General features: G+C 40.4%; 2 protein-coding genes across 3 annotated transcripts in view; one reads left to right on the top strand and one right to left on the bottom strand.

Moving 5' to 3' along the window:
• Window positions 1–21,849, top strand: si:dkey-183c6.8 (protein O-GlcNAcase). The gene is made up of 17 exons (XM_031742307.2): window positions 1–132; window positions 3,431–3,482; window positions 7,183–7,280; window positions 7,752–7,882; window positions 7,963–8,134; window positions 8,255–8,353; window positions 9,570–9,839; window positions 10,716–10,802; window positions 10,931–11,406; window positions 11,518–11,692; window positions 14,690–14,746; window positions 15,090–15,175; window positions 15,304–15,408; window positions 15,665–15,756; window positions 15,858–16,047; window positions 17,668–17,827; window positions 18,232–21,849. The coding sequence occupies exons 1-17, from the start codon at window positions 93–95 to the stop codon at window positions 18,366–18,368; spliced, it is 2,427 nt and encodes an 808-aa protein (XP_031598167.1). The 5' UTR covers window positions 1–92; the 3' UTR covers window positions 18,369–21,849.
• si:dkey-183c6.7 (urea transporter 2) overlaps window positions 21,793–26,873 on the bottom strand; it is a 21,212-nt gene continuing 16,131 nt past the window's right edge. Inside the window, exons 6-8 of one of the 2 annotated variants that reach the window (XM_031742305.2) lie at window positions 24,597–24,731; window positions 22,793–22,842; window positions 21,798–22,374 (exon numbers count right to left, since the gene is read on the bottom strand). In XM_031742305.2, the coding sequence (XP_031598165.1) occupies window positions 22,192–22,374; window positions 22,793–22,842; window positions 24,597–24,731 (368 nt within the window). In that variant the 3' untranslated portion in view covers window positions 21,798–22,191. Of the gene's footprint in view, window positions 22,375–22,792; window positions 22,843–24,596; window positions 24,732–26,873 lie in introns of both variants that reach the window. The other variant, XM_039610457.1, reaches the window with a different exon arrangement.

The following is a 26,873-nucleotide window of genomic DNA, read 5'->3' on the forward strand; positions in this document are numbered from 1 at the left end:
AGACTATCCCCGGGATCTAAGCTGACAGATAGGCAGAGCATCTTGTCTGCCCTCGCTCCTTAGGGGCCGACTGGAAGCGGAGGGTGGCCAGAATGGAGGAGAAGAAGCAGTTCCTTTGTGGGGTGGTGGAAGGTAAGAGCGCCCGACTTCCAGATCGACCTGTCAGATCATGTGATTTTTTTCCCTTGGGGGGCTGCTTTTAAACAGACCACCATTTGACCTATATTTACAACCGAACGTTTTTCTTTACTTACTCGAGACGTGTGTGAGGGGCGTATGCTTAAGAAAACGGGCCTAGGTGGAATGAAAAGGGTTTATGAAAAGATCTAGTGGTAATCAGTCAGGCTTGAAGTGTGGATGAAAAAGCAAGCGATGAAAAACGTTCAATACGGTCTTCATTGTGTTTCCTTAGGCTCCAACCTAAGGAAACACAATGAAGATGATAATGATGAAAATCATGATAACATTGACAGTAGTTGGAATGAGGATACTATGATGATGGTGAAGATAGTGACTGGAGATTGCATACATATATATGTGTGTGTGTATACACACACACACACACACACACACATATATATATATATATATATATGTATATATATATATATATATATATATATATATATATATATATATATATATATATATATATATATATATATATAAAACAAAAACTATATATATATATATATATATATATATATATATATATATATATATGTATATGATGATGGTAGTGTTGATGATGACAGCACAATGAAAGAAATCAACAAAGAAGAGAAGAACTGCAATAACACAAGCTACGAGGATACTGCAAAAGGACAGTGGGAATGGTGACACACCTGTCCCATCATTATATTCCATAACCACCACACTCACACAGAGCCAGCAAATTATGACATGGTATGAAATGAGTAGAACCAGAGGCAGAAAGAAGAACACCTGTGAAAGGTGAAGTCCAGAGTGGTTCCAGTCACATTAAGAATAGAAGTGGAGTCCTCACAAACGGCAAAGTGACTGCTCAGAACAAACTCCTAGTCTGCTGGTAGAGAAGCAGACGTTCAACATTATAGGGTCATTGGTACATCAAATCTTTCAAAAAGCTAGTTAGCAGCTTGCTTTGAAGATACTACTTGACTACATGCATTGTCTGCACGGTAATGCTACTCTAGTGCATGTGCAGACAATGCAGAGACCATTTCTAAATGATACCAAGTATATTTTTTCTACAGCATTGTGTGAAGAGAAAAGGTTCGTGTTTAACATAGAAGCCAATGGCAAACTATGTGTACTGACAAACATTTATGTGATTATTTTTAATCGTCAGGGTGTAATTACTGAGAAGAAACTGACAACCTATAATAAAAAGTTGTCTCAAGTGTTTCTTTTTAATTATTCCCTGCAAAACGGCATTAACTTATTTTGGTTTTTGGGATTCAGTGTTTTCACAAAATACACCTCTCTGTATCACTTTTCATGAAGTAGCATTGATGTCACACTTCAACAGTTTAATTTGTGTTTTATAGTATTACCACTCACCAGTCACTTTATTAGCTACGTCTTGCTAGTACTGGGTTGAACTGAATTAATTGTTCATGGCATGGATTCAACAACGTGCTGGAAACAATCCCCAGAGATTTTTGTCCATATTGACATGATAGAATCGCACAGCGGCTGTGGATTTGTTGGCAGATTGAGATCTGATGGCCGTGGAGGCCGTTTGAGTACAATGAACTCATTGTTGTTTCCAAGAAGCCAGTTAGAGATGATTTGAGCTTTGTGACATGGCGCGTTATCCTGCTGGAAGCAGTCATCAGAAGATGGGTACACTGTGGTCATAAAGGGATGGACATGGTCATCAACAACACTCAGACAATCTGTGATATTTAAATGATGCTCAGTTGGTAAGAGGTGGCCCAAATTGTGCCAGAAAAATATCCCCCACTCCATTACACCCCACAAGTAGCTTGAACTGTGGATCCATGTGCCTATGTTTTCTATACCAAATTCTGACTCTACCAGCTGAATATCACAGCAGAAATCAAGACTCAAATTTGGTGACCCTGTGGAAACTATAGACTCAGTTTCCTGTTTCAGTTGTCAGGTGTAGCACCTGGTGTGGTCTTCTGCTGCTGTAGCATATCTGCTTGAAGGTTCCCTCTGTGTTCAGAAGACACAAGGTGTGTCTTCTGCACACCTTGGTTGTAATGAGTGATTTGAGTTACTGATGTCTTCTTATCAGCCGTAAATCTTGCCATTCTCCTCTTACCTCTGACATCGAAAAGATATTTACTCCCAGAGAACTGCTGAACTACAGTTGGATATTTTTTCTCTTTTTCAGACCATTCTCTGTAATCCCTAGAGTTGGTTGTGTGGTGTTTTGTTTTGTTATATATTCACCCACAAATCCAAACTCCAAAAATATACAGTTCACGGGAATATAAAACAGGGAGCTGAACTGCTTTCATGTTTTTGCTTAGGGAATTTTTTGAAATGGTCCTCGAAAATTAAAATTGTTGCAGATTCATTTTATGTGAGTTGATTCATTGTTTCTGTACTTTTTGGTCTGTCCACCATCTCAGCTTTATAGCTCTGTGAATTTCTACCAAAGTGGTGCTGCACACAGATTACTTATTCTTGTACATGCTCAACCCTGTGGTGGCATCCAGCAGATGTAGTAATTGGGTTTGGCTTGGTGGGCAGCTTTACACAGGACACATACACATATGCAGACATGCCATACCCATGCACACCAATATAAAACCAATTCCCCAAAAGTATTTAGCAGGAGAAAGCAGTCGAAATTGTAAGTGTATCTGATTTAATTTTTACTCTGACCCATTTACTGTACACAGACACTCGCACATACACACACATTGCAGACTTATTCAAAACACAAAGGAGGAAGAGGGACACTGGAGATGCTCCCATTTCTAAGAATAGAAACTGTGATGGAGAGTGTAGCTGGAAATGAATTATGGCTGTGCCAAACGCAGCAGGCATGTGACCACATAAGCTTGGGAAGATCTTGAAACATTTTGTGTAGCTGTACTTGACAGCAATGTAGCTGCTAAAGGGGTCCAGTAATTCTCTGATTTGTGAATAAACGCTGCAGTAATTAGGAGTTAAATGCCACACATATATGTGTATCAAACAATATTGTTAACCAACAAGCACATTATTTTAAATTCCAATTGCAAGCGCTGAAGGGTTATAGTCAAAGACACTCATGGAGGTTCGACAGTATATTTCCTTTTGTGTATAAATGTGAGAATGCAGTGTAAATTTCATGTTTACTGTTGAATAATGTGATAGCAAATGAGGAAGTCATTGAAGATCTCATTTGAGTGTGCATTAACACAATCATCTTTTCATCCAAGTGATTCAGTTATCTGTGTGCACTCAGTTCCGTATTTTTCCTCATCAGGTTTTTATGGGAGGCCTTGGTCTATGGATCAGAGGAAAGTACTCTTCCAGTGGTAAGTCTCCCAACACTTCTTCAAGATATTTGTGCTTTTTCTGCATCCCTGCTTTCACTCTTCTGTATGCACAGTCTGTGAGCACAGGTGAGCATGCATATGTCTTCTAACCCTGGTCAGACGGGATGTTTCTGTGTCGCTGATCTTCTTTTCCCTAAAACAGTGTGGGCTCAGGAGCTGCTGACTTGATGCCTTTAGGCTGAAACCAGATCCAAACCTTTATTTCAGTGCCAAGCACAGCTTCAGAGAGAAATTACTGAGGCAGAATGATTCCATAGTAAAGGACAGCTTCATCCTCAGTGCTAGGGCTCAGCTATGGGTGACAGGAGGGGAAAGGAGAGGCAGACACTACATCTTGTTATAGTGAAAGGATTAAGAAAGAGGTTCAAAAGATCTTCTTTTACCATCTTTGGTGTTAAAACTTATTTTGCGAAGTTTTTACTCGGGTGCAGTGCATTTCCAACGCTGCAGTGGGAAATTTATCAAAGGTCAAGTTATTAAAATGATAATATCATATGATTAAAGTGCCCCATTATTCAAGGGAGACATTTTATGCTCCTCTTTATGTCCTGTCATACACATCAGTGTATGTCTAGTAATCCACAGAAGCACAGAAGCCCCACCTACCTTTTATTCAAACCTTTTCTTTGAAAGGGCCGGCCAATCAGAAGAAAGTTTGCTGAGAGAGGGGGTGGATATTATTACAAGATGAGCTAAAACAGCTTTTTTAAAATGTATTTATTTTCAGAAAATGGATGAGCTGACGGGCTGCACCACGGCCCAGCATAAGTTAAATAAAGGTTAAATTTAGTCTAAGAATTAGAAATTCAAGCTTGAAATGAGCAGATTAGCTCCCCTTTAAGTGTCCATACATAAACTATTATCTGCTGAGCATGAAGCTCTGCAATGAAGAAGCTTTCAAGGACCATCACACTCTTCAGGTGGTTGGAGGCTGGAGTGATACAGTGCAGCCCCATAAGCATGACAACAACTTAAAAATGGAAGACAAATGCTGTTTAAGCTAGATAAAATCAACGTTCTGGGTAATCAAATGTTCTTAAGAGTATGGCTGCTATCGGAGGCAGGAATCTAATTTAAAGGCAATACTGTTGGGGTTCAAATCTTGACTAAACGAAGGCAAAAATAGCTCCTTATTGAGTGGGCCACAGCACTTTTCATTAACAGTTTGATCAGCTCACAAAGAGAGACAAGCTCTTTCAGCATGAATCAGCTCCCAGTGATTTTCATGACAGCAGAGGCAGAATACTAATCAACTATTTTTCAGCACACATTCAAAGCGGCATTTTCTTGTCCATTCAGGAAGTAACCATCAGGAACACAACAATAAAGCAACAACAGTGAGTTAAATACAAACGACTGCACTAATTAACAATGAGGCAATTCCTTTTTATGTATGTTCACATTTGCCCACCTCATAAGACTGATTAAATCTTGATGTTAAGTACAAGCGGAGCAGCATAAATCCCTGTTGGGAGCTGTGACACAGTTGTGTTGCTCAGCAGCCAATAGTCACAGCCGTCTGCATCCCCAGAGAGGGTAGGTCCCCCTGCTTCTCTTCTTTCCACTGCCATTGAATGATATATGCGCATGATATATTTCCAGTTTTTTTTTTTAAGGCTCATTGTTTGTGCTTGTTATTGTGATTTAATAGGTTTTGGATTGTGACAAAGAAAAAAAAAGACATGATCAGCAGTTTTGTAAGTTGCTCAAATCTATCTGTAAACTTGCACTGCATTGGGAGGGTGCAGAAAACTGGGTAACGAGGCAGTGGATGCTTTATAAAGAGAATTAATTTATTTTCCAAAACTTTTGCGTAGCTGCAGCTGAGTGTGTGGGCTCCAGGTTTATTTATAGACAAGCTTTTTTAGACTCCAGTGTGGGGTGCAGGCAAAAATCATACGCTGAATGTTGCGTAAGATTAGCCGTGGATGCGTGTACAGTATGTAATTGTGTGTGTGACTGTGTGTGTGACTGTGTGTTTGAGGGAGGTAGGATGCAGCTTTGTGGAGGCGACTTACCATCTGTGCAGGAAGTGAAGCAGAGAGAGAGAGATCGAGAGCACAGCACACCCACAAAATGACAAGAAAGACAAGAGCCGGTCCATGTACAGAGACAAAGCAGTGTTCATGTTTGTATATTTGTGCGTGTATGAATGATGTTGGTATTGTTTCACTCTTAGTACTATGCTCTATTTATAATTCAGGAGGTCATTTCCTGTAACTGAGACAGCCTTGGAGACTCTCAATCGATATTGTGGATCTATGTTCTTGCAGCTAGATCCACTTTTTTTGTTTGTTTTTTTTCCTCCTTCTGTCTTCACTCTTAGCTCCAATTCTGTCTCGATCACTCTGTCTCGCTCCATGGGTTGGATGTTGAATGATATGTATGCTTACACAGAGCAAGTCCAGCACGATATGTTGAAGTGAAGAAATAATGCAGAAATAAACCAAAGCAGCTGATTTTGCAGAGCTTGATTTCCAAATGATGTCATCCATTCTTTTCTGCTGGCAGACACACCTGCCTATGGTAATATGCACAATTTGTGAAGATAGCTACAAATTCTACATTGGTCTCTTCTTGCCTCATTATTTTGTCATTGTCCTCCAGCTTCCTTTCTTTTGTCTACATGACACCGTCTATTCTTTGTCCTCTAGCATGTCTTTGTTGGGGCCTTGATTCAGATTATTTCCCTATTATTAGTTTGGGCCATTGATATATTCTGAACCATTTATCCTGTAACTTGTCATAAACTTTACTAGGATGTTTTTGTTTGAGGTTGTCTTTTCTGTGCCCAGTGCAAACATTCAAGTCAAAAATTAGTAGATTTCTGCTACTTTTCTTGAATTGTTTAAATTGTATGCAATACCTAAAATCATGCACAGAAACCCAAGTCCTGCCTCACCCCTGAAACTTCTGCCTGAGCTCAACCTCTAGCTTCAAAATATGGAAGATGAGTAAAGTGTCTAACAGTTAAATATACAAAATCATTTATGGTGGTTTAATCCATATTCAGTCATTTAGAAGTATGGATTCATGAACTGCACCAGAAAGCAGTGACTCTAATTCATACCTAAGTGTGAGCTACTCCCAAATACAAATGTGGTATATGGGAGAGTAGCTGTAACTTAACTGTAAGGAGTATTATTATTAAAAAACAACCAAAAAAACAACCAAAAATCCAAAAACTGCAGCCCACTGGGCAGCATGATGCTGCACTGGTTAAAACTGACACCTCACAGCAAGAAGATTCCTGATATGAGCCCCACCTCTGGCCTTTTTGGACTTTGCTCTAATTGTCACTCGAGCCATCTGTTAATTTGTTAAGCTTTTTTTCACTCCATGGCTTCCTGAAACTGAAAGCTATTCAACCAATTGAATAACTATGCAGGTTTCCTTTGAGTATTCCAGTTTCCTCCTATAGTCCAGATACATGCATGTTGGAGTAACTGGTTATTCTACACTGACCATAAAGTGCTTTGAGTCTATATAAGTGTGTGGTTAAAAAAGTGACTTGAGTGGGAAAACACTAGATAAATGCAAGTACATTACATTACCATCCTGTGGTGAGTCATGGCAGCTGTGATTTTTCAGCAGCTTTTTTGTTTCCTGGCTCTGCAAAACTCTGAGTGTGAGCATTGTGACAACATGTGACCCATCTGGTCATGTCTTTCTCCATCAGGATGCAGCACTGGGGGTTGAACACCTACCTGTACGGTCCGAAAGATGACCTGAAACATAGACTGTTGTGGAGAGAAGTCTATTCTCCTGAAGAGGAGGGTAAGGACCTCTAACCATAGCAAATTTTCACTCATATGGGCATCCATGGTTTCCTGAAATCTGTAAAACCAATTTAATCTATTTAAAGGGGAACCACAAGGGTACAATCAGACTAATAATTCATTGTACACTAGTATAGCAGAACTTCTCTGACACATTCTGAAATTTCCCTTTTGGCATTAAATGTATGTTTCATTATGATCGTAAAGGCGTCTACAGTTTTTATGATGTCCATTATATTTTTGCACCTTTTACTGCTAGAGTCAAGCTGATTTCTACAAGGATACATAAAAAGAGGGGAAGGGAAATGTCAGTACACATTATACCACAGCTCAGGATTTAGTATGTAATCTTGTCATATAAAAAAAGTGAAAACAAAATATTCAGACATCTTTAATCAGTGTTTAAAAAACATTTTTGTCCTGTTTTAAAATTCATATTTAGTATTTTTCACTTTTCTCGTCCTCTCAGGTCAGCTGCGTACTCTCATTGTAGAGGCCCAGTCGAGAGGCCTCAGGTTTGTTTATGCGCTGTCTCCTGGTCAGGACATAGTCTTCTCCTCTTCCTGCGACTTGACTCTACTTAAACGCAAACTAAGACAGGTAGGCTACACAAGGTCATCTACTACAGAAGTTTCATTGATTTCTGTTTTCTTTAAACACAACCTCCTTACTCTGTCCAGGTATCAGACCTGGGTTGCCAGGCATTTGCCATTCTGTTCGATGACATTGATCATTCCATGTGTCAAGCCGACAGCGAGGCCTTCACTTCATTTGCCCACGCTCAGGTCACAGTAACCAATGAGATTTATCGGTTCTTGGGGGAACCGCCTGTCTTCCTGTTCTGCCCTACAGGTAGGCTTGCCGATTAAGGACTTGTTACAGGACTGAAAATTATACAAAAAAATGTAACATGAGCACTTTTTATATTTGCCTCTTCATGAAATATCACTGCTTTTCTCCCTCTCTGTGTAGAGTACTGTGGTTCTCTCTGTTCTCCCAGTGTATCCAAGTCTCCCTACCTGCAAACTGTGGGAGAGGACCTGCTGCCTAACATAACAGTAATATGGACTGGTAAGATGTATATTTGTTATATATTTTTTTTATTGTGACCCTGTGAACTACAATTTTATTGCTGATTTCATATTATTTTATATTTATAGTACTTGAAGCACTGTCTGTGTTCAGCCATGACAAGTATTACTCAATCTGTGCCACTTGCATATTGCAGATATAATTTACAATGCTCAGAACAGTGGCTTTTGTTTCACTAGTGAGACCTGCAGCAGGTCTATAGACCTTAGGTCATGTTGGCAATGGCCCCTGTCCAGTTTAAAGGAAATGAATTCGCTGGTTAGCTACCTTATATGGTGCTCTGACATTGTTTTATATGGACAATATATGCATGTAGTGTACCTGTTTTTATCTATCCATTTCCTTAATTGCTTATCTGTTATTGGACTTGATTCTGCTTTCCAGTTGCTGAAAACTGTCACAATTTACTACTACAAAATCCTTCTAAACAGGCGGTGCTGGAAATATGGGGCAGGAAATCCGTACTGTAGTTCAAAAGACCAAATAGGGCACAAAGAAACCAAACTCAGATGAAAGACTCAAAACATAAGTGATTAGAAACACAAGGGAGTTGCAGCAAGAGCCTGATAGATTGACACTAGGGAGGGAAGGCCTGTAACATGCAGGTGAAGTCACGCATTTAGGAAGGTGGGAGAAGAAAAATGGGAAAGAAAAAATGCAAAAACTCACATGAGAAACTAACCTTCAAAGTGAAGGAGGGAGTAAATCGAAAGAGAGACAGAATGAAGTCAGACGTCACCAAAAAAGGGGGGCTGAAGCAGAAGGAACAGAAGGAACGCAGGAAAAACCTTCAAAAACACAAAAGGACCGAAAAGTTTAAGATTTATAATAGAATCTGTAGCTCATTACAAAGCCCATAACGTTAAATGGAACAGAAACAAGTTTGTATTCCAATGATTTAATGTGATTTGAAGCAGAGCCAACAGCACCTCTAGTTTGAATGAGAAACGACAAGTCCCTCCAGGAGGACCAGCTGAACAGGGAAATTACTCTGCATGCCAAATATGCATCAAAGCTTGTAGAAATATTTTAGGTGCGTGTCATTAAAACATATTGTAAGCACCTTGTAACTCCAGTATTTCGCAGTAACATTGTTATCTGACCGTAGGTTTGTTTATTTAGCTGTCCTAAGGTAGACCTCTTAAATGGAAAATGGTTAACAGATTTTTTAGCATTGGGCTTTCTCTTTCCACAGGCAGTAAGGTCATTTCCAGGAAACTGTCACTGGAATCCCTGGCTGAGGTGGAGTCAGTCCTCCAACGCCCGCCACTTATCTGGGACAATCTGCACGCAAATGACTATGACTCCAGACGCCTGTTTTTGGGGCCCTTTAAGGGTCGAGAGCCTCAGCTTAGGAACCATCTCAGGGGCCTGCTGCTTAACCCCAACTGCGAGTTTGAAGCCAACTACATCCCGCTGCACACGCTGGGAAGCTGGCACAGAGCTGGGAAAGAGGATACGAAAGGTGAGGGATCCAGCAGAGGGAAGGCAGATGGAGTGAGGGAGTATGATGAGACAGGAGATGTCCTGAGTTAATAAACTAATATTGTCTCTGCCAGACCACATCCATGTACAGTTAGTCCCATCGCTTCAGGAGAAATGTTTAATAAGCCTGTGTTGCTTGGCAACTAGCACCATTTTGACCACCAGACAGACATTGTGTCTGATATTACCTACCAAATAAGCAAAGTCAAAGCTCCATCTGTTGTTCTAAAGTCACTTGGTAAGCTTTCAGCCTACACAGTTTCACCAGCCTCAATCTGCCTTTATTGTAAAAGCTGTTAAAACATTGTGACTTTAAGTCATTTCATTAGTCTTTTTCACACAGTGTATAATAAGTTATGTGTTCGAAGTGTAATGTAAGAATTCCTGTCACACCTCTGCAAAAGTGGGCTGCAGCATATATGTTGTTCATATTTATTGCATCTCATTTACCGTGACAGTAAAATGCATTAGAGCACAGGCACACAGAGTTTTTTTTTTTTTTGTCGCGGGGGGAAGGGCAGGGAATGGGATGGAAACAGAGAAGCAGTGTAGCGTGTGATGTTCTGAAGACTGGGTGGGGGAGAGGTGATGACTGAGGAATAATTGCACGGTGTGATGAAGGAGGAAATGAGGAGAGAGCCCGGTCCCTCTCTGGAGGAAGAACTGGGCGGTAGGCTGGAGGACAAAGACGCTTTCAGAAGAGGAGATGAGAAAAATTTTAATTGTTACAGGAGGTTGTGTTGTGCAGACATGTAATAGTTTCCTTAATGTGTCATGTAAGCCAATAACCATTACAGAACGAGAATGCAAGGTGTGGCTGTTTTTGGTTTTGAATGCATTGTTGTGTGTGCCCCAGATGAGGAGTGTGAGTACTGTCCGGATAGAGCTCTGTCTGCTGCACTGAAAGACTGGATGGAAGAACTCAACCAACCTTTACAAGCTGGTAAAATATATATATATATGTATACAGATAAACACTGATGAATTATTGCAGTTTATGTTCAGTGTAGTGTTGTTACTCAAACACTCAACCTGTGCATTTTTTAAAATTTATTTTCATGATGATTGTAGGCCGGCAGAACACAAGGACAGACCAGCGTGCCTCTGTCCCAACATCTCACAGTAAAACTCCTGACAGATCTGACTGTCCTTCCACCTTCAGAGGAACCTCTACTGTGGCCAAACTCCCAGTCTTCCCCCTGAATTCCAGCTCCCCTCCGTCCTCACCCACTAAAGTGAGTGGGGAGAGGGAAGGACGAGAGGGGGAGAAAAGGAAGTCATACCAGTCTTGCCAACCGATCCAGCAACCTCCAGGAACTAAGCCTGGAGCACCTGCGGCTGGAGGTCGGGGACAGAAAGCCCAGGGTCGTGGGCTCTGCGGTGGGAAAGGTCTGCTAAGCGAGTCGCAGGTGCGGCTGCTGGTTGGTCTTCATTATCTCCCTCACGAGCATGGCCCATCAGCCCAGAAGCTACTGCAGGATCTGACCTGGCTGAAAACAAACTGCCAGTTGGTCAGCACTAACAGCAAGAAGGCAGCACCTCAAAAGGTCAGTGAGGATTATGAGAGGAGTTTTTGTTGAGGTACTTGTACAGCTTGTGTATATTACACGTGAGAAATAACAACATAATGTAGTCTTTTTTTTTTATTATGTCCTCAGGTTGATGAATGGCGTGGGCGGGCCTCCAGGTTTCTTTCTCTGTGTGAAGACATAGCGCAGCTCCACTGCAGTGTGGTGGGTGGGAACAACAGGGCTGTGCTCTATGACCTTTACCCTTATGTGTGGGACTTGAGGAACACAGCTCTGGTGGCAAAGGCATTTATATGCTGGCTTGGTAAGGACAGAAGCAATATACTGATATACTATCAGTGTGATGCATTGGACTCTGCACTGGTTTGATCTTCTCTGCTGTACGAGAATGTGCCATGAGAATGAGGCCATTTAAGTACGGTGAACTCATTATCATGTTCAAGAAACTAATTGTGACATGGTGTGTTATCCTGCTGGAAGCAGCTGTCAGAAGATGTATCACTGTGCTCATAAATGGATGGACATGGTTAGTAACAATACTCAGGCAGGCTGTGCCATTTAAACAGGAAAAAATTCCCCACACTCTTACACTAAGGCTACCAGATTATTTTAATACAAGGCAGGATGGATCCATCCTTTAATTTTGTTTACACCAAATTCTGACCGTAACATCTGAATGTGCAGAAATCAACTCATCAGACCAGGCAATGGTTTCCCAGCCTTCTGTTTGTCCAAGTTTGAACTCTAGCTCCACTTTCCTGTTCTTAGCACACAGTTGTGTCACCTAGTGAGGTCACGTGCTTCAAGGTTTGGCATGTAAATCACTTAAACTTAAATTTGTGAGCTGATCAGATATTTGTGTTAACGAACTGAGACAAGCTTACCTGAAGGAAGTGGGCAGGGAGTTATCTATACAGGGAGTGCAGAATTATTAGGCAAGTTGTATTTTTGAGGAATAATTTTGTTATTGAGCAACAATCATGTTCTCAATGAACCCAAAAAACTCATTAATATCAAAGCTGAATGTTTTTGGAAGTAGTTTTTAGTTTGTTTTTAGTTTTAGCTATTTTAGGGGGATATCTGTGTGTGCAGGTGACTATTACTGTGCATAATTATTAGGCAACTTAACAAAAAACAAATATATACCCATTTCAATTATTTATTTTTACCAGTGAAACCAATATAACATCTCCACATTCACAAATATACATTTCTGACATTCAAAAACAAAACAAAAACAAATCAGCGACCAATATAGCCACCTTTCTTTGCAAGGACACTCAAAAGCCTGCCATCCATGGATTCTGTCAGTGTTTTGGTCTGTTCACCATCAACATTGCGTGCAGCAGCAACCACAGCCTCCCAGACACTGTTCAGAGAGGTGTACTGTTTTCCTCCTTGTAAATCTCACATTTGATGATGGACCACAGGTTCTCAATGGGGTTCAGATCAGGTGAACAAGGAGGCCATGTCATTAGTTTTTCTTCTTTATACCCTTTCTTGCCAGCCACGCTGTGGAGTACTTGGACGCGTGTGATGGAGCATTGTCCTGCATGAAAATCATGTTTTTCTTGAAGGATGCAGACTTCTTCCTGTACCACTGCTTGAAGAAGGTGTCTTCCAGAAACTGGCAGTAGGACTGGGAGTTGAGCTTGACTCCATCCTCAACCCGAAAAGGCCCCACAAGCTCATCTTTGATGATACCAGCCCAAACCAGTACTCCACCTCCACCTTGCTGGCGTCTGAGTTGGACTGGAGCTCTCTGCCCTTTACCAATCCAGCCACGGGCCCATCCATCTGGCCCATCAAGACTCACTCTCATTTCATCAGTCCATAAAACCTTAGAATAATCAGTCTTGAGATATTTCTTGGCCCAGTCTTGACGTTTCAGCTTGTGTGTCTTGTTCAGTGGTGGTCGTCTTTCAGCCTTTCTTACCTTTGGCCATGTCTCTGAGTATTGCACACCTTGTGCTTTTGGGCACTCCAGTGATGTTGCAGCTCTGAAATATGGCCAAACTGGTGGCAAGTGGCATCTTGGCAGCTGCACGCTTGACTTTTCTCAGTTCATGGGCAGTTATTTTGCGCCTTGGTTTTTCCACACGCGTCTTGCGACCCTGTTGACTATTTTGAATGAAACGCTTGATTGTTCGATGATCACGCTTCAGAAGCTTTGCAATTTTAAGACTGCTGCATCCCTCTGCAAGATATCTCACTATTTTTGACTTTTCTGAGCCTGTCAAGTCCTTCTTTTGACCCATTTTGCCAAAGGAAACGAAGTTGCCTAATAATTATGCACACCTGATATAGGGTGTTGATGTCATTAGACCACACCCCTTCTCATTGCAGAGATGCACATCACCTAATATGCTTAATTGGTAGTAGGCTTTCGAGCCTATACAGCTTGGAGTAAGACAACATGCATGAAGAGGATGATGTGGACAAAATACTCATTTGCCTAATAATTCTGCACTCCCTGTATATAGACAGATAAATATATAGCTATAGATAGATATAGATGTAGAATGACAGAATGGTCACTCCTGTTTCTTGCTTTAAGGTATTAAAGGAGAAAGTTATTTGTCCCTCACATTCAAACAAGTTTCCACTGAAATTCTGTGCTGTTACAGCTGTCCCACAGCAATTATGCCACGTGTGAGGTACAGTTGTTGCACAACGTATTTCACTTGAACTTGAGAAAGTACAGACGTGTCCACTTAACTGCTTGCAAAGTGCTTTGTCTGGATGTGATAATTGGGTTAATTTAATTAAAGAATACTAGATAAATAAACATTACAGTGCTACCATACAGTAGCAGAACAGAGCATAATAGCATAGTAGAAGTATACCACTTGGTCCTAGTATACTAGAAGCACGCTGCAGTATATAGTTTACCATGCTATTGAACTGATGTTATATTGAGAAACTGTGTAGTATTATAGTGCTATAGTGTAAGAGCCCAACACAATACTCTGCTGTAGAATACAATAATAGTATACTATAGTATTGTATAACATTGCATGTAACAGATTTCTATTGTTTTGTGTAGACATACTATTCAATAATAATTAATCTACTGTCTAGTTGTATGATTACTATTTTAGTAGTATGCCCTATGGTCTCTGCTCTATTATTTATAGCATTATATAATGTAGCACATACTATAAACTGTACATATTCAGTACTTATGTTAAGAGAGGACACTGGTGGAATCAGTGAAGGGGTTTTGTAGATTATTGCCAGTCATTGTCTGTGGCTCATTTTTCTCTTACACTCTAACATGCCCACTTACTCACTCACTCAGATGGACGAGTGTTGAGTGACAGCTCTGCCCTCGGCTCCTGGAGGAACTGCTTCCAATGTGAGTAAGCCTGATCTCTGATGGTCTTTAAACTTTTTGTATCTGCGCCTGAAATAACTTACTACAAAATTCAGTCATTACTTCTCAGCTCGTGCTCAGTGGAGCCCAGCTGATAACGGTGCAGGGAGGACTGAATTTTTTATGACACAGGGAAAAAAAAAGTTTATTTCAGCGAGCGTCTCTTGTGGTGCTGTAATGCTGTAAAGCTCTAAAGTTTTATGCTCGACATAAAATTTTCAAGCTGCGCGATCATTCTCCGTGTGCACTGGTAACTTTTCTAGTATTTCACTGTCCCTGAACATGTCATGTAACCAGTCACATATGATTGTTTTTTCTGTGTTAGGGTGTGGGAAGACCACGGGAGCGGACCTATTGGGAGTAGAGTCTGAGCCATGGGCGTTCAAGGGGGGTGTGTCAGGGGAGGTGCAGGTAGTGTGTTTTATTTCAGATGCCATTCATTTCTTAAATTCTTGATAATATTTTACTCTGCTCTATCAAGTCGAGCCCCTAAAACTGCCTAATGTGTGTGCATGTTTTTTTCCCCATGTGGTGTGCAGATGCTTCTGCCAGTAGGGAGCAGCAGTGAACTTTTTACTCATCCTCCCCCTCTCTTCCCTACCTCTCGCCTCTACAATATCAGGCCATACCACAGCAAAGACAAGGTAGCCTCACCCACACGCAGAAACTCTTGACATAGCACAACTGGCAAAGAGGTTAAACAAAAGGGGAATTGGAAGGTCATGTGTTAGCTTTTACAGTTGCATTAAACAACCAGGGAGCAAACCAGTAGATCATGTAGGTGCAACATTTATGGAACTTTTTAAATTGTTAAAAGAGGTCCAACTATTCAGTAGATTTTTAATTCAACATTTAAACACTGGTGTGGGAAGACACATGGTTTAATGGTTGTGTACTTAGGTGGAGCTGTATCGAATGGTCCGCCAACTTCACCTGAGGACACAGGGTGGGCCAGAGTCTAGTGCTGCTCATCCAGATGTCATAGGAGACAGGTGTGTCTGCGTGTGAGAGAAAAAAGAAACTCAATCGGGAAGTGTGCAACGATTTGTCAAATACTGCATCAAATCAATAACACTTGATTTCACTCTCTTAGATGTCTTGGACCATGCCTAGCTTTGTGCCCCGAGTACAGCTTCATCTTGGAGGATGAGCTGGGCGTTTGTGGCTGTGTGTTAGGCATCTTGGATGTTCGCTCCTTTGCCAAGCGGTGCCAGGCCAGCTGGATACCCGCCATGAGGGACAAATACCCACCAAAAATGAACGGCACACATCCAAACACCCAGGTGGGTTTTACCCTCTCACAAGAAGCCAGTTAAACCTCTCTTTTTGATTGACACCCTATGCTGAAACATAAATGCTCACAGAGTACACAACTCGACAGACCAGTTTCACATTACGCACACTTAACTTAAGACTTATAAGTACCTGCTGTCACACCATCTGGATTCCTCTGTGAAGGATAATAACTCGCTGGGAGTTAGGTGGAACACAAAGGTAGACATAGACAATAACACACACACACACACACACACACAGACCGGATTTAATGATTTAATTTAGTATGTGTCTAAGAGCCACCTGCAGTATTCTTTCTATCTTTAGTGGGCCTGTTTTCTGTATCAGCAGGTTAGTGTGTAAACTTGCGAATGGTGCATTCAGATTTACCAGCTGCTGCCATGTGAATGTGACTAATTGTTAATAAAAAGAGAAATGCAGAAATATGGCAAATATGGGGAAGAAAAGGATTTAAGTGCTCTAAAATACAGAATCATTTTTGAGAATTGAAGTCTATACAGTAGCACACAGTGCTGATGTTGTTTTTGCATCATCATCACAAACTCTTCAGTGATCTCTGGCAAAGAGCCAAGCATAACTGGTGGTGACCAGCAGACAGAGTCAAACTCTGACATGTGTGGCGGATTCATTTAGCCACTCTGTGCGTCACGGAGCAAACTGACAGCTATGCTGTGGATCATTCACACTTCAGCAGGCAGCCACAGGTGCCGAAAAATTTAAAGTTTACCAGCTGAAAGCTTTTGTCACATTCAAATTGGCTAGGGAACAAGAGTGTTCGATCAAAGAATCCATCGGTTAGTTTGCTCAATTGGGAGGGCTGGCACCTTAAGAGGCTTCCGGTGTAACCAGTAGATATCCACGCCAGTGCCTCTGGTTCCATCTACTGGTCAGTGTTTACAAATGCAGCAAAATGAAAACAAAGAAAAAAAGATTGTCAACATCTTGGTTTTAAGCTTGCATTTCTGCAAATACAATCCATCTTTTTCTCTCCACAGGGACTGTTTACTAACATGCAGCCATAGTATGCTCAAATTTGATTGGTCAGGACTACAAGTGGATTACAAATGGGTTTAAAAAATCTACCAAAAATGGTCTCCCTCATCGACTGATGCTACATATTCATATGCATTTATCTGTTCTAGAGAATTTTTAATTATTTTTCCCCTGTTTTGTGTCACATAGTTACATATTACTGGTATGTTATACAAATAGCTGCTTATTACATTACCTCACTTGTATTCTAGTTGCTGTTAGCTAACTCAATTCCAAGAAAAATGCTTATCAGCTTCTGAGACAGGAAGTACATTAGACTCTTCCCAGAAATCTTTGCATATAAATATAAAAGCTGCTGATCAAGGAGTGTCTGCTGGGGTCACCAGGCAGTACTAGTATACTTAAAATGCAGCGTCAGCAAATCTTAATTTGTAATGATGATTAGTGTTTTACTGTGTGTTTGTATTCATTTTAAGGTTTTAAGGTTGCAGGGTAACTGGAAATGAGTCTGGTACCAAACGTGCCCAATTGGTAACATCTAGTGGCAGCCGGGGGAAGAACAATCTTCTGCAACATGTGAAAGTGCATCTGTGTCTCTGCTCTCCTTTGTGCAGGACCTGATTCAGCTGATGGAGGAGGATCAGGGCGAGTACCCAGACTCGCTGCTCTACCACTTTCCTTCGCAGTTGCGACTGGACGCCCTACCCGAGCTGGTGGACATCAGCATCAGCCGCACCCTGCTCACCGCCCTCCTCACTGCGCTAAAGGCCAATGGTAAGCTCCACGTGTGTGTTTGTGAGTGTGTGTTTTGTTAAATAAAATTCTGCTGCATATATTAGCATGAATCTGTATGCGCTTATTCCCTCAAGGCTAAGTAAAAGGATTAGAGGATGAGAGAAGAGCAGAAAAAACATGCGGAGGGTGGAAGAATACTCCAATAATAAAGGAAGGGTTTAAGGGAAAAGCTGCCTGTAGTTGTTTTCACACCGTTAAATATAAGTTACTAGTTGTAATTGCTGATTATGTTGCTGCTTTAGACTGTGTAAAGGCATTTTGTTATCTAATTCTGTTATTTATATGTTGCTTGTATATTTGTATGATTTATTCTTGGAGAAAAACTGATCTGTCAATGACTGCCTCTTTGCTTTGCGATTTTTGTGCCGTGTGTGTGTGTCTAGGTTCTCAGGGTGTGTTCTGTGAGGTGCAGCCTACAGACCGTCAGAGGCTGGAGTTCTTGACTAAACTGGGCTTCCTGGAGATCCTCAGGGGAGAAGCCAGGAGCAGAGAGGGGGTGGTGCTGGGAAGGCTGCTGTGAACATAGAACACACAAAACACTCACATAAGCATTCACATGATCTCACACACACAGGCACACAAACACACACACACCACGACAAACAACAAAGACATTTGCACTGATGTGGTAGATACACAAAGGCACTTATGCACAAAGAGGTGTTAGAAATGCAGTGTGCACGGCACAGACATAAACAACTGTGCTTTGCAAAGAAGTGAGGTCCATATTTTTCTCCATCAAGAGAGGAAACCTTCTTTTGAGTGACAATTCTGGATTCCTTTGAGTCTGTGTGGCAGTAATGGGGATCAACCCAGAGCTTTTGGAGGGATTTACAAAATATAAAATAAGCTTAAAGTTTAAACCTTTAGCAGGGCTGTGCTAATCTTTCTCAGATTCCACCCACGACTGAGGATTACAAGATTTCTCAAAGAAAGTGAGCAGCAGAATAGTTTGAGATTGTAGCTGAGTGCTCGATCCAAGCAGCTCTGTGGGCCATAGGTCTTTTCATCATAGATGTATGCATCTTTTTTTTAAAGCTGGAATAATCAGTGTTATGGAGTTTTTTAGTACTTTTTCTTATTCGCTTATTTTTGCGGAGTTTTAAGCTGACAACACTACTAGTTTGATTTATTTGCACCGCTTTTATCAGGTTAATTTTCCGAAATTGCAGCCAGGCATTGTTGACAAAAAGAGAAACAACTTTGTACACTACCTGCTCTCTGTCCAAAGACTAATGCGTCCAGTTATTTCTTAAATATAGCCATAGTGATTTGGGCTTACTAGTGCACGGATTACACAAAAACGAGTGTAGCTTTAGTTGAAGCAGGCCACAAAGTCAAGCTGATTTCATTGCCAGACCCTTCTACACATCTAATTAGCTACAGAGGATCCTATTTAAGCTTCTATAGCTTGCCCAGAGTTGCTGTGCATACAAAACACTTTGCACAATACCTCCACCCTAGCTCCTCCTTTCACCTTGTGTCTGGCATAATTAGTACCATATCTGTGGTGTTGGTGATGCTTTTCCTGCCTTAAATTTTCTATGTGTGCACCCGAAAAAGGCAAGAAGGTCCCAGAAATAAGCCATGCTGCCCAACGTAAGTTACTGCAGATGGAAATAACTGTGTTCTTTTGTATAAAATATCCCAACTGAGGTGATATTTAATGTAATGACCGAGCTCGGTGCTGGTAGGCAGATGTTGTCAGCTTTGGACTGAGCTAAACGTGCCTGTCTCCCTGCTTCCAGTGTGCTAAACTAGCCATAGCTTCATATTAACCACTCACGGAGCGTGTTGTCAATCTTCAAACTACTTCTAAGTCAAGATGAAAAAATCCTTTCCAAAACCTGCCCAGGGAAAAGCTTCTGTGGCTAACCTAGCGTTCTCCTCTCTTCGCTTTGTTTATAAATCGTCATCTTTTTTTCCTATTTAAATTTAGGATGTTTTCCAGTGCCTGTCCTGCTGGTTTAAAAAGTATGCTAACATCAAATCAGAACTAGGCTGGCATCACTGTTTACACTCGCTTAGTTTAGATGAATGTTTACGTGCATGAAGAACAAAAAACTGTGTGGCTGTTCTGAGAATAGGGATACAAACAAATACCATTTTACTGGCATGCTTGAACATACATGATTTTTTTGTGGACAGCCATTGTAGCTGTTATGGCGTAGGAACAAAACAAGAAAATGCAAACGCATGCGTGCTAAAATTCATTAGAAACACAGTAACACACACTCACACACATACACGATCTAAAGTTTACACGTATTTGAGTTAGATATAACTGATACCTCTCCCTCATTTGACAAAATTTATACAGCTGTCAGATCTTACAGACATTGTCAGTGTGTAAAAACTGCTACACACTGGCCTAGGTGGTGGTACGCATGTGTATTTTGTATGAGATGTGTGCATGTGTGAGTGAGTGCCAAAAAAAAAATACAAACCAAGACAGCTTTGTGATTCTGCCTTTATTCTAAACAGCAGTGAACACAGGTCTGTCTGTCATCATTACATAGATGTTGTTTCTACAACTTTCTATGACTATTAATAAAATACAATTATTGCTCCTCCAGGACTGTTACTGCAACTGGCCAATCATGTTGTTGTGATGTCATAGCTTAAAGACTTATGAAAAGGCAGTTAGGAAGTCAGACAAAAGCGCATGAAGAGCCAGAAAAAGGAGAAAGATAAAGGGCACGTTATGGTGCTTGACTGTGTTAACCACAGGACTTTCACCCAGGACTCTGGGGTTTATGTTGCACGTGAAACCAAAAGCCATTGATAAATCATCATCGTTTGAGCTGCCCACCCTCTTCATTTTTTAAAGTTAAGTTAGAATTATGCAATAAAACGGTTTGAGAAAATTTTGGAGTAATCAAAACATTAACCAGATGTTGGAAAGCCTTTCAAAAAGCCCTGAAGGTGTCACTTTATGACACCACAAGATTGTGATTGGTCAGCAGTGGTGGGCCTGAAGCATCGTCATGTATAATGTTCCAAGTACAGTTGGTGATTTCCAGCTGTGCGATTAACACACACACACACACACACACACTTGCGCCCGTGTGCACATACAAACACAAACACACACACTCATTCTAAAAAAAAGCACAACGACACTCACAATCAAATCTTCAACTTAAAGTATGTAGAACTATGAATGTTCTTTTTTTGTAATGCAGCTTAAGAAGACGCAACTACTGTTTGTGCAGGTATTTATATTTCTACTTTTTTTTTAAACTATTATGCTCGATCAATCACAGACTGAAAGGCACTTTTGTAAGTTTCTTCTTCTTACCAGCTTCATCAGCATTGTCTGTTAAGTACTTCATGTAGTCCCAGGTAATTGTGTAGAAGAGAAAAAAAAGGCAGCAAAATATGCATGATGTAGAGGAAATCTTTAGAAAAGATGTCACATTGTTTGTTGCAGAAAGTTGTCGTTTCACCTTTATGGAAATTCAGTGTTATTATTATTTTTTTCTAATTTAAAAGTGTGTATGTGAATGTAGGCGTGCGTGTTTGGGGTGATGATGGGAAATATATGTACGTGAACAATCTACACAGGCAACATGGAGCACTGTGAAAAAAGAAAGTGTAGTAAACCACAATGTTTTTGATTTGGGAGAATTTTTAACAAGTGTCATAACAATAATAGTAATAATAATAATGATAAAAGTAATAATAAAAGCAGTTGCCTTTAAATTCCAGGCCTAAGCAGCTGACCACAGTTAAATTCAGCATCTCATTATCCAGTTTCCTGCCTGCATTGAGCAACATGTATGGTCTGTGTTTACAGTGAGTTCCAGTGGAGTGCTGTTGTATGTCTATGCAGGGTAATGAACGAGTCTGAAAAAAAAAAAACCAACCAAAAAAAAAACTAGAATTCAGTCTGTGTTTTTATTGACAATAACAGTAAAACTGTCATTTTAAAAAAAACAATGATTTTATTGACTTGTTGATTTTCATGCTTATTAAAAGAGGTTTTCTTTCCCTTTAAATTGCCTGTTTCTGTCGGCTTTGTATTTCATTTGAGGAAAATAATACAAGGGGGCTAATCAGAGTGGAATATTTGACGTATTTAATAGAAATGGTCAGGTTTGAATACATAAATTTATGTAAAGACTACTGAACATTTCACTGCTGTGCCTTAATTGCAACACTGTCGGCAAAATATAGAATGAAGTCCTCCTTAAAGTGTTCAGTAAAGTGTTCACGGTCCTTAACAAGCCTATGCTGACATGAGAATGTTTACCTAAAAATGTTATGGTCTAGTCCATCCAACTAACAGCATGACAGTTCAGATGCAGTACTGCGTACACAAGTGCATGTCTATCCTCACGCTACACATCTGTGCTCTCCCTTTCTTCGGTGTTTCCAGCTTCCCATTGGCTGCGCGAGCGCAGGTTGCGTTCAGGAGCTCTCACTTGACCAATTGGGATGCGGTACGCTGCTAAACTGCCGGTCAACAGCAACATCAGTGTGGCCACCAGAGTAGCTGCCCAGCTGCTTGCTGGGAGACCAACCTTGGCAGAAAAAAGAGAGAGGATCTTTAATAATGAATAAGACTGAAGTGAGACAAAATTTCATGTCCACTACTTTTAGAAATTCTCCTTCTATATATGTGCAAGCTTTTAGGACACTGAATCCATAATTTTTTTAGATTCAAAGTACACGGATCGTGTATCTATTGTGACTACTTATTTGAAAGTTATAGTTATTTTAGTTACATTTGGTGGCTCCTGTAAACACATCTAAGGCTAAAGAAAGTGATTTAAATTTCACAGTTCCAGATCTAGTTCCAATCAATTTGAAAGCTATATCCTATTTTGGAAGAATAGGAAGTTCTACAGACTATAAAACATAAGAGGCCAAGCTTGCAGGGAATCACCCTTGGGATCAGAAATGTGAAAAGGGTTGTGAAAGGCCTGTGTGTGTACTCACAGTTCCCATCAAATTGCTCAAAGCAATGTCAGCATATGCAGAGAAGAAGGCTGCGGACGGGAGAAAAAAAAAGATTGGGCCAAATATATCCTCCACATATTCACTCCCTATCACTCTCCAGGTTTCTGTCTCACAAACTGCTCTGTGGTATTTAGTTGCACTTTCTCCTGTCCTGACAGTAGGCACATTACCAGCTCCACGTAAGGCCAATTTACCTAATGTGAGCAGATTAGGTCCCTTTTCAGAGGGGTCAGTACCACTGTTCATGTTGCCTGAGCTGCAATTTGATTCTGTATTCACGTGTTAAAGGTTTGAAAAGGAAACACATTCTGAATAGAGAGATAATCTGTCTATTCAGAATGCCTTTCCATCTTATAACTGACACAATTAGAAACAATTGTTCAGTGTAATTACAGCTATTCAGCATGAAGGAAAGAGGTAAATAGAGGAAAAAAGGAGAGGAGCAGTAATAAGTAGAGGGATAACGTAGAAAAGGGGGAAATAAACTGAATTAATGACAGGAAAGTGGAAATAGTGTATGTACAGAAATGGTGTGACTGCAGGTTAAATAAGCTGTTTATTTCATATGTATGTGGTCATTAATGGAGACATGCCATATTCTTCTTAAGGAGGGATGATTCAACATCAGAATGATCAACAAAAGAATTCATTTAGTTATGATTCACCGAGAAGAGCTGTGATGGAGTAAGTGACATTTTGGTGAGTCAAAGAACACCAGCAAATTGAGCAAATTACATAAATGCACAAAAAAGAAGCCTTTCGTTCAAACGGGTGAATATCACAGAGACCCACGTAAATGGTTTTATTGTGTTGGGCATGAAAAAAATCTGTCTTGTTTGTTTGACCTCACTTTCCTCTCAAAGTAAGTTGGTTGCTGTGAGTATTACATATTACTATCGGGTTATTGACACATGAAAACTTCTTACCCACATTATCAAGATGAAGAAAAAATAAATAAATAAATAAATTTGACTGCTTTAACCCAGGGGTGAGCAACTCCAGGCCTCAAGGGCCAGTGTCCTGCAGGTTTTAGATATCACACCTGAATCAAATGATTATTTCATTACCAGGCCTCTGGAGAACTTCAAGACATGTTGAGGAGGTCATTTAGCCATTTAAATCAGCTGTGTTGGGTCAAGGATACATCTAAAACCTACAGGAGACCGGCCCTTGAGGCCTGGAGTTGCCAACCCTGGTTTAAAGGGTTAAAGCTAAGTGATAGCCAGCTTTAATGCTTCAGCACCATGGACAGAGGCAATAGGAAGCTTATGTTTAGACTAGTAATAATAGTTTTGTTGCCCTCCAGTGGCATATTTAAGTACTGAGACCCACAATTACACAAGCAAAAAGATTGTTTTGCAGTTTTATTATTACTGTAAGATAAATACAAGGAAGATCACTTCATTTCAAGCACATATTATTTTAAAAATGGGAAACAATATGGTTGTATTGTTGTTGAAAGCTATTTTAAGCTGCTCTCTTAATTAAAAGGTGTCACCACAGCAGGTAACTCCACATATTCCATTTTTAAAATTTCTTGCACCACATTGCCCTTCCTGACACCCAAGGTACTTGTTTGGTAGGGCACTTTTTCTAAGGCAAAAGCTATTGTGCGTATTAGAGTATACACAGTGGCTAGAGAAGAGCATCCCCCAGAATAAATTTGTACTTAAATGCCATCTTACATCATTTGTTATGTAACTGCCGCGTCATTTAACTGCCATTAGATACTTGGGACAACAGATAATAACTGTGCCTGTGTGTGTCTGTGTGTTTGTGTTACCACTGGCGATAGCAAAGAGGTGCGTCCACAAGCTGAAGGTAAAGAAGAGTCCTCCAACAGTCATGCAGCCCAGAGCTCCATTAAACCCTGACAGACCTGAGTACAGAGATTCATGACGCACTGCCATGGACAAACCTGCCACACATACACACAATAAGAGCCAATGAATGAGTCACACTTGTTCGCAGATATGGTAATAACACAAGTGGAAATACACAAATAACAATTAATTACTGCATCCATCACTGACATACTGAAGTACTAAGTAAGTGTCCATGTGGTGGTGCTATATGCACACTATTGTGTGGCTGCTCTCAGTGCAACGTGTAATTTGCGTGTAACCTAATAAGGACATTTTAATGTTTCCTGGCTGCTACTTCAAATCAACACACAGGAAGAGACAAAAACTGGTCCAGAGTAGAATAGAATAGAATTGGCCTTTATTGTCATTGTACATGTCCAATGAAATTGTGGGTGCTCCACAGGAATAAAAAATATATAGTGGACAGCAAGAATAAATAGCAAACAGGATTACATATATACAATCAAGATACAAAAATAAGAGAAAAGCACAGATTATAGAACAAATGTCACTGAATATCAACATTTCACTGAAGCTCAAATAAGAGCAATTAGTATTTTAAAGTCTTGTGTAACTGGGTTTACAGAATATGATGCATCACTAAGGTAACCGCTGCCAATTTGCCTGCTTTGTCTATTGTATTCCAGAATATTGCAGGTTGAATTGGGCCATCTGTATGTCGAATGGGGCCACACCAAAGCGAATCTGCCTATTACATTTTCTTAACCCTTATCCTATCAGACATGCAGTTTTAGATTTGAAACAGAGAAAAACATTAAAATCTTTATCACAAGTGATTAATTCATTCTGGGTTTGATGTCAAAGAGGCAGGTGGATTAAGACAACGTCAATGCCTTGCCTCTGTCTCCCGTGCACACGAGATATCCACAACAGTGTGACGCTGAAACTAAAAGCAAACTGCACAGGGGGCATGCTGACCCAGATAAATCTCTGCAGGGCCAAAAGCACTGCCATTTTTTCTCCCTGGCCTCCGGCACCAGCTGCACAATGTCTCTCAACCTTCACAAGGGAGAATAACAATTTTAATACAATGAAGTAAGAACACGTAGAGCCACTGAGTTCATCTGCAAAGGCCAACAAGTTTTTTTTTTCCAGAATCAGTGAGCATGACAGTTAACATTTCTCTGAAATATTTAACCTTTGTTGAAATGTAAAAAAAAAAAAAAGAAAGTATTGCAACACAGTGTTGTGGTGGTTCGCACAATCCACTGACTGGTTGAGGCTTTTCTTTCTGGAGTTTCATTGTTCCCTCTCTGTCTATGTGGGTTCTCTTCATGTACCCCGGAATATGAGTGTGAATAGTTGTCTGTTTGCGTTAGTTCTGCAATAGCTTGGTCACCTGTACACGGTGTACCCCACCTCTCGCCCTGGGATACATCTTCAACCTTGCATTTGGAGCAGATCTGACCTTTTGAAAAAGTTTTTGTGTCAGATTGTTTCCTGATTGATTATTTAAACTTTGCTCCATTGTCATACACCTAACTTGCAATGGCTGCATGTTCACTTCCCTCATGCAGGTAAACACCTTTTAATGTAATGCATCCCAATCCATCAGCAGAATGCCAACAATTGCTAATTAGTATGTCAGGAGATATTCTAATTACAGTACTGGATATATTCAAATGTTGACCTGGTGTAGGTTGCAGATTAATAGTTAGGACACAATCGAAATAATTAATATTCATTTCAAGGACATGCCAATATCAGCTTTCATGGCAATCTGTCATGTACTTGTTAACAACAAGCTTTAACCTGTAAGTCATTAGGACACATTATGCCCACATTATGTTCATCAATGTGAAAAACTGTGTTATAATCCATCCAGCTTTTTAAATATTTCCATTCCAAGAGCCGCACCAATATTGTGTCCAATCCCCCATGCCTTCCCTCAGATCTAATGCAAGTGACTATATAAGCTGGATAAAAAGAGTGCATATTGCAAAGTTGTTAGTAAATGTGCACCACGTAGCTCGTAAGATTCAGCACGAGCCCTGTAGTAGGAGTGATGGACTTTTAACTGTCTGTATTTGTCTAATATTATAAAATAAATGACTGAACACGGTCTGGCTGTGAGGAGTGACCCTTTAATCCTCCATTTGCTGTTCTTATAAATCATTAATACACATGTGCACTAAGCTGGATGAGCTCCACTTTGCTAAGTACATTTTTTTTTT

The sequence above is a fragment of the Oreochromis aureus genome, linkage group 3 (genome assembly GCF_013358895.1).
Source record: "Oreochromis aureus strain Israel breed Guangdong linkage group 3, ZZ_aureus, whole genome shotgun sequence".
Taxonomy (NCBI): Eukaryota; Metazoa; Chordata; class Actinopteri; order Cichliformes; family Cichlidae; genus Oreochromis; species Oreochromis aureus.

Bases quoted from the DNA above. Each gene is read 5' to 3' on its own strand.
- si:dkey-183c6.8 (XM_031742307.2), top strand. From the start codon at position 93: ATGGAGGAGAAGAAGCAGTTCCTTTGTGGGGTGGTGGAAG. The intron at 9,840-10,715 runs GTGAGGGATCCA...TGTGTGCCCCAG, and splicing joins TGGGAAAGAGGATACGAAAG to ATGAGGAGTGTGAGTACTGT. The intron at 14,747-15,089 runs GTGAGTAAGCCT...TTTCTGTGTTAG, and splicing joins CTGGAGGAACTGCTTCCAAT to GGTGTGGGAAGACCACGGGA.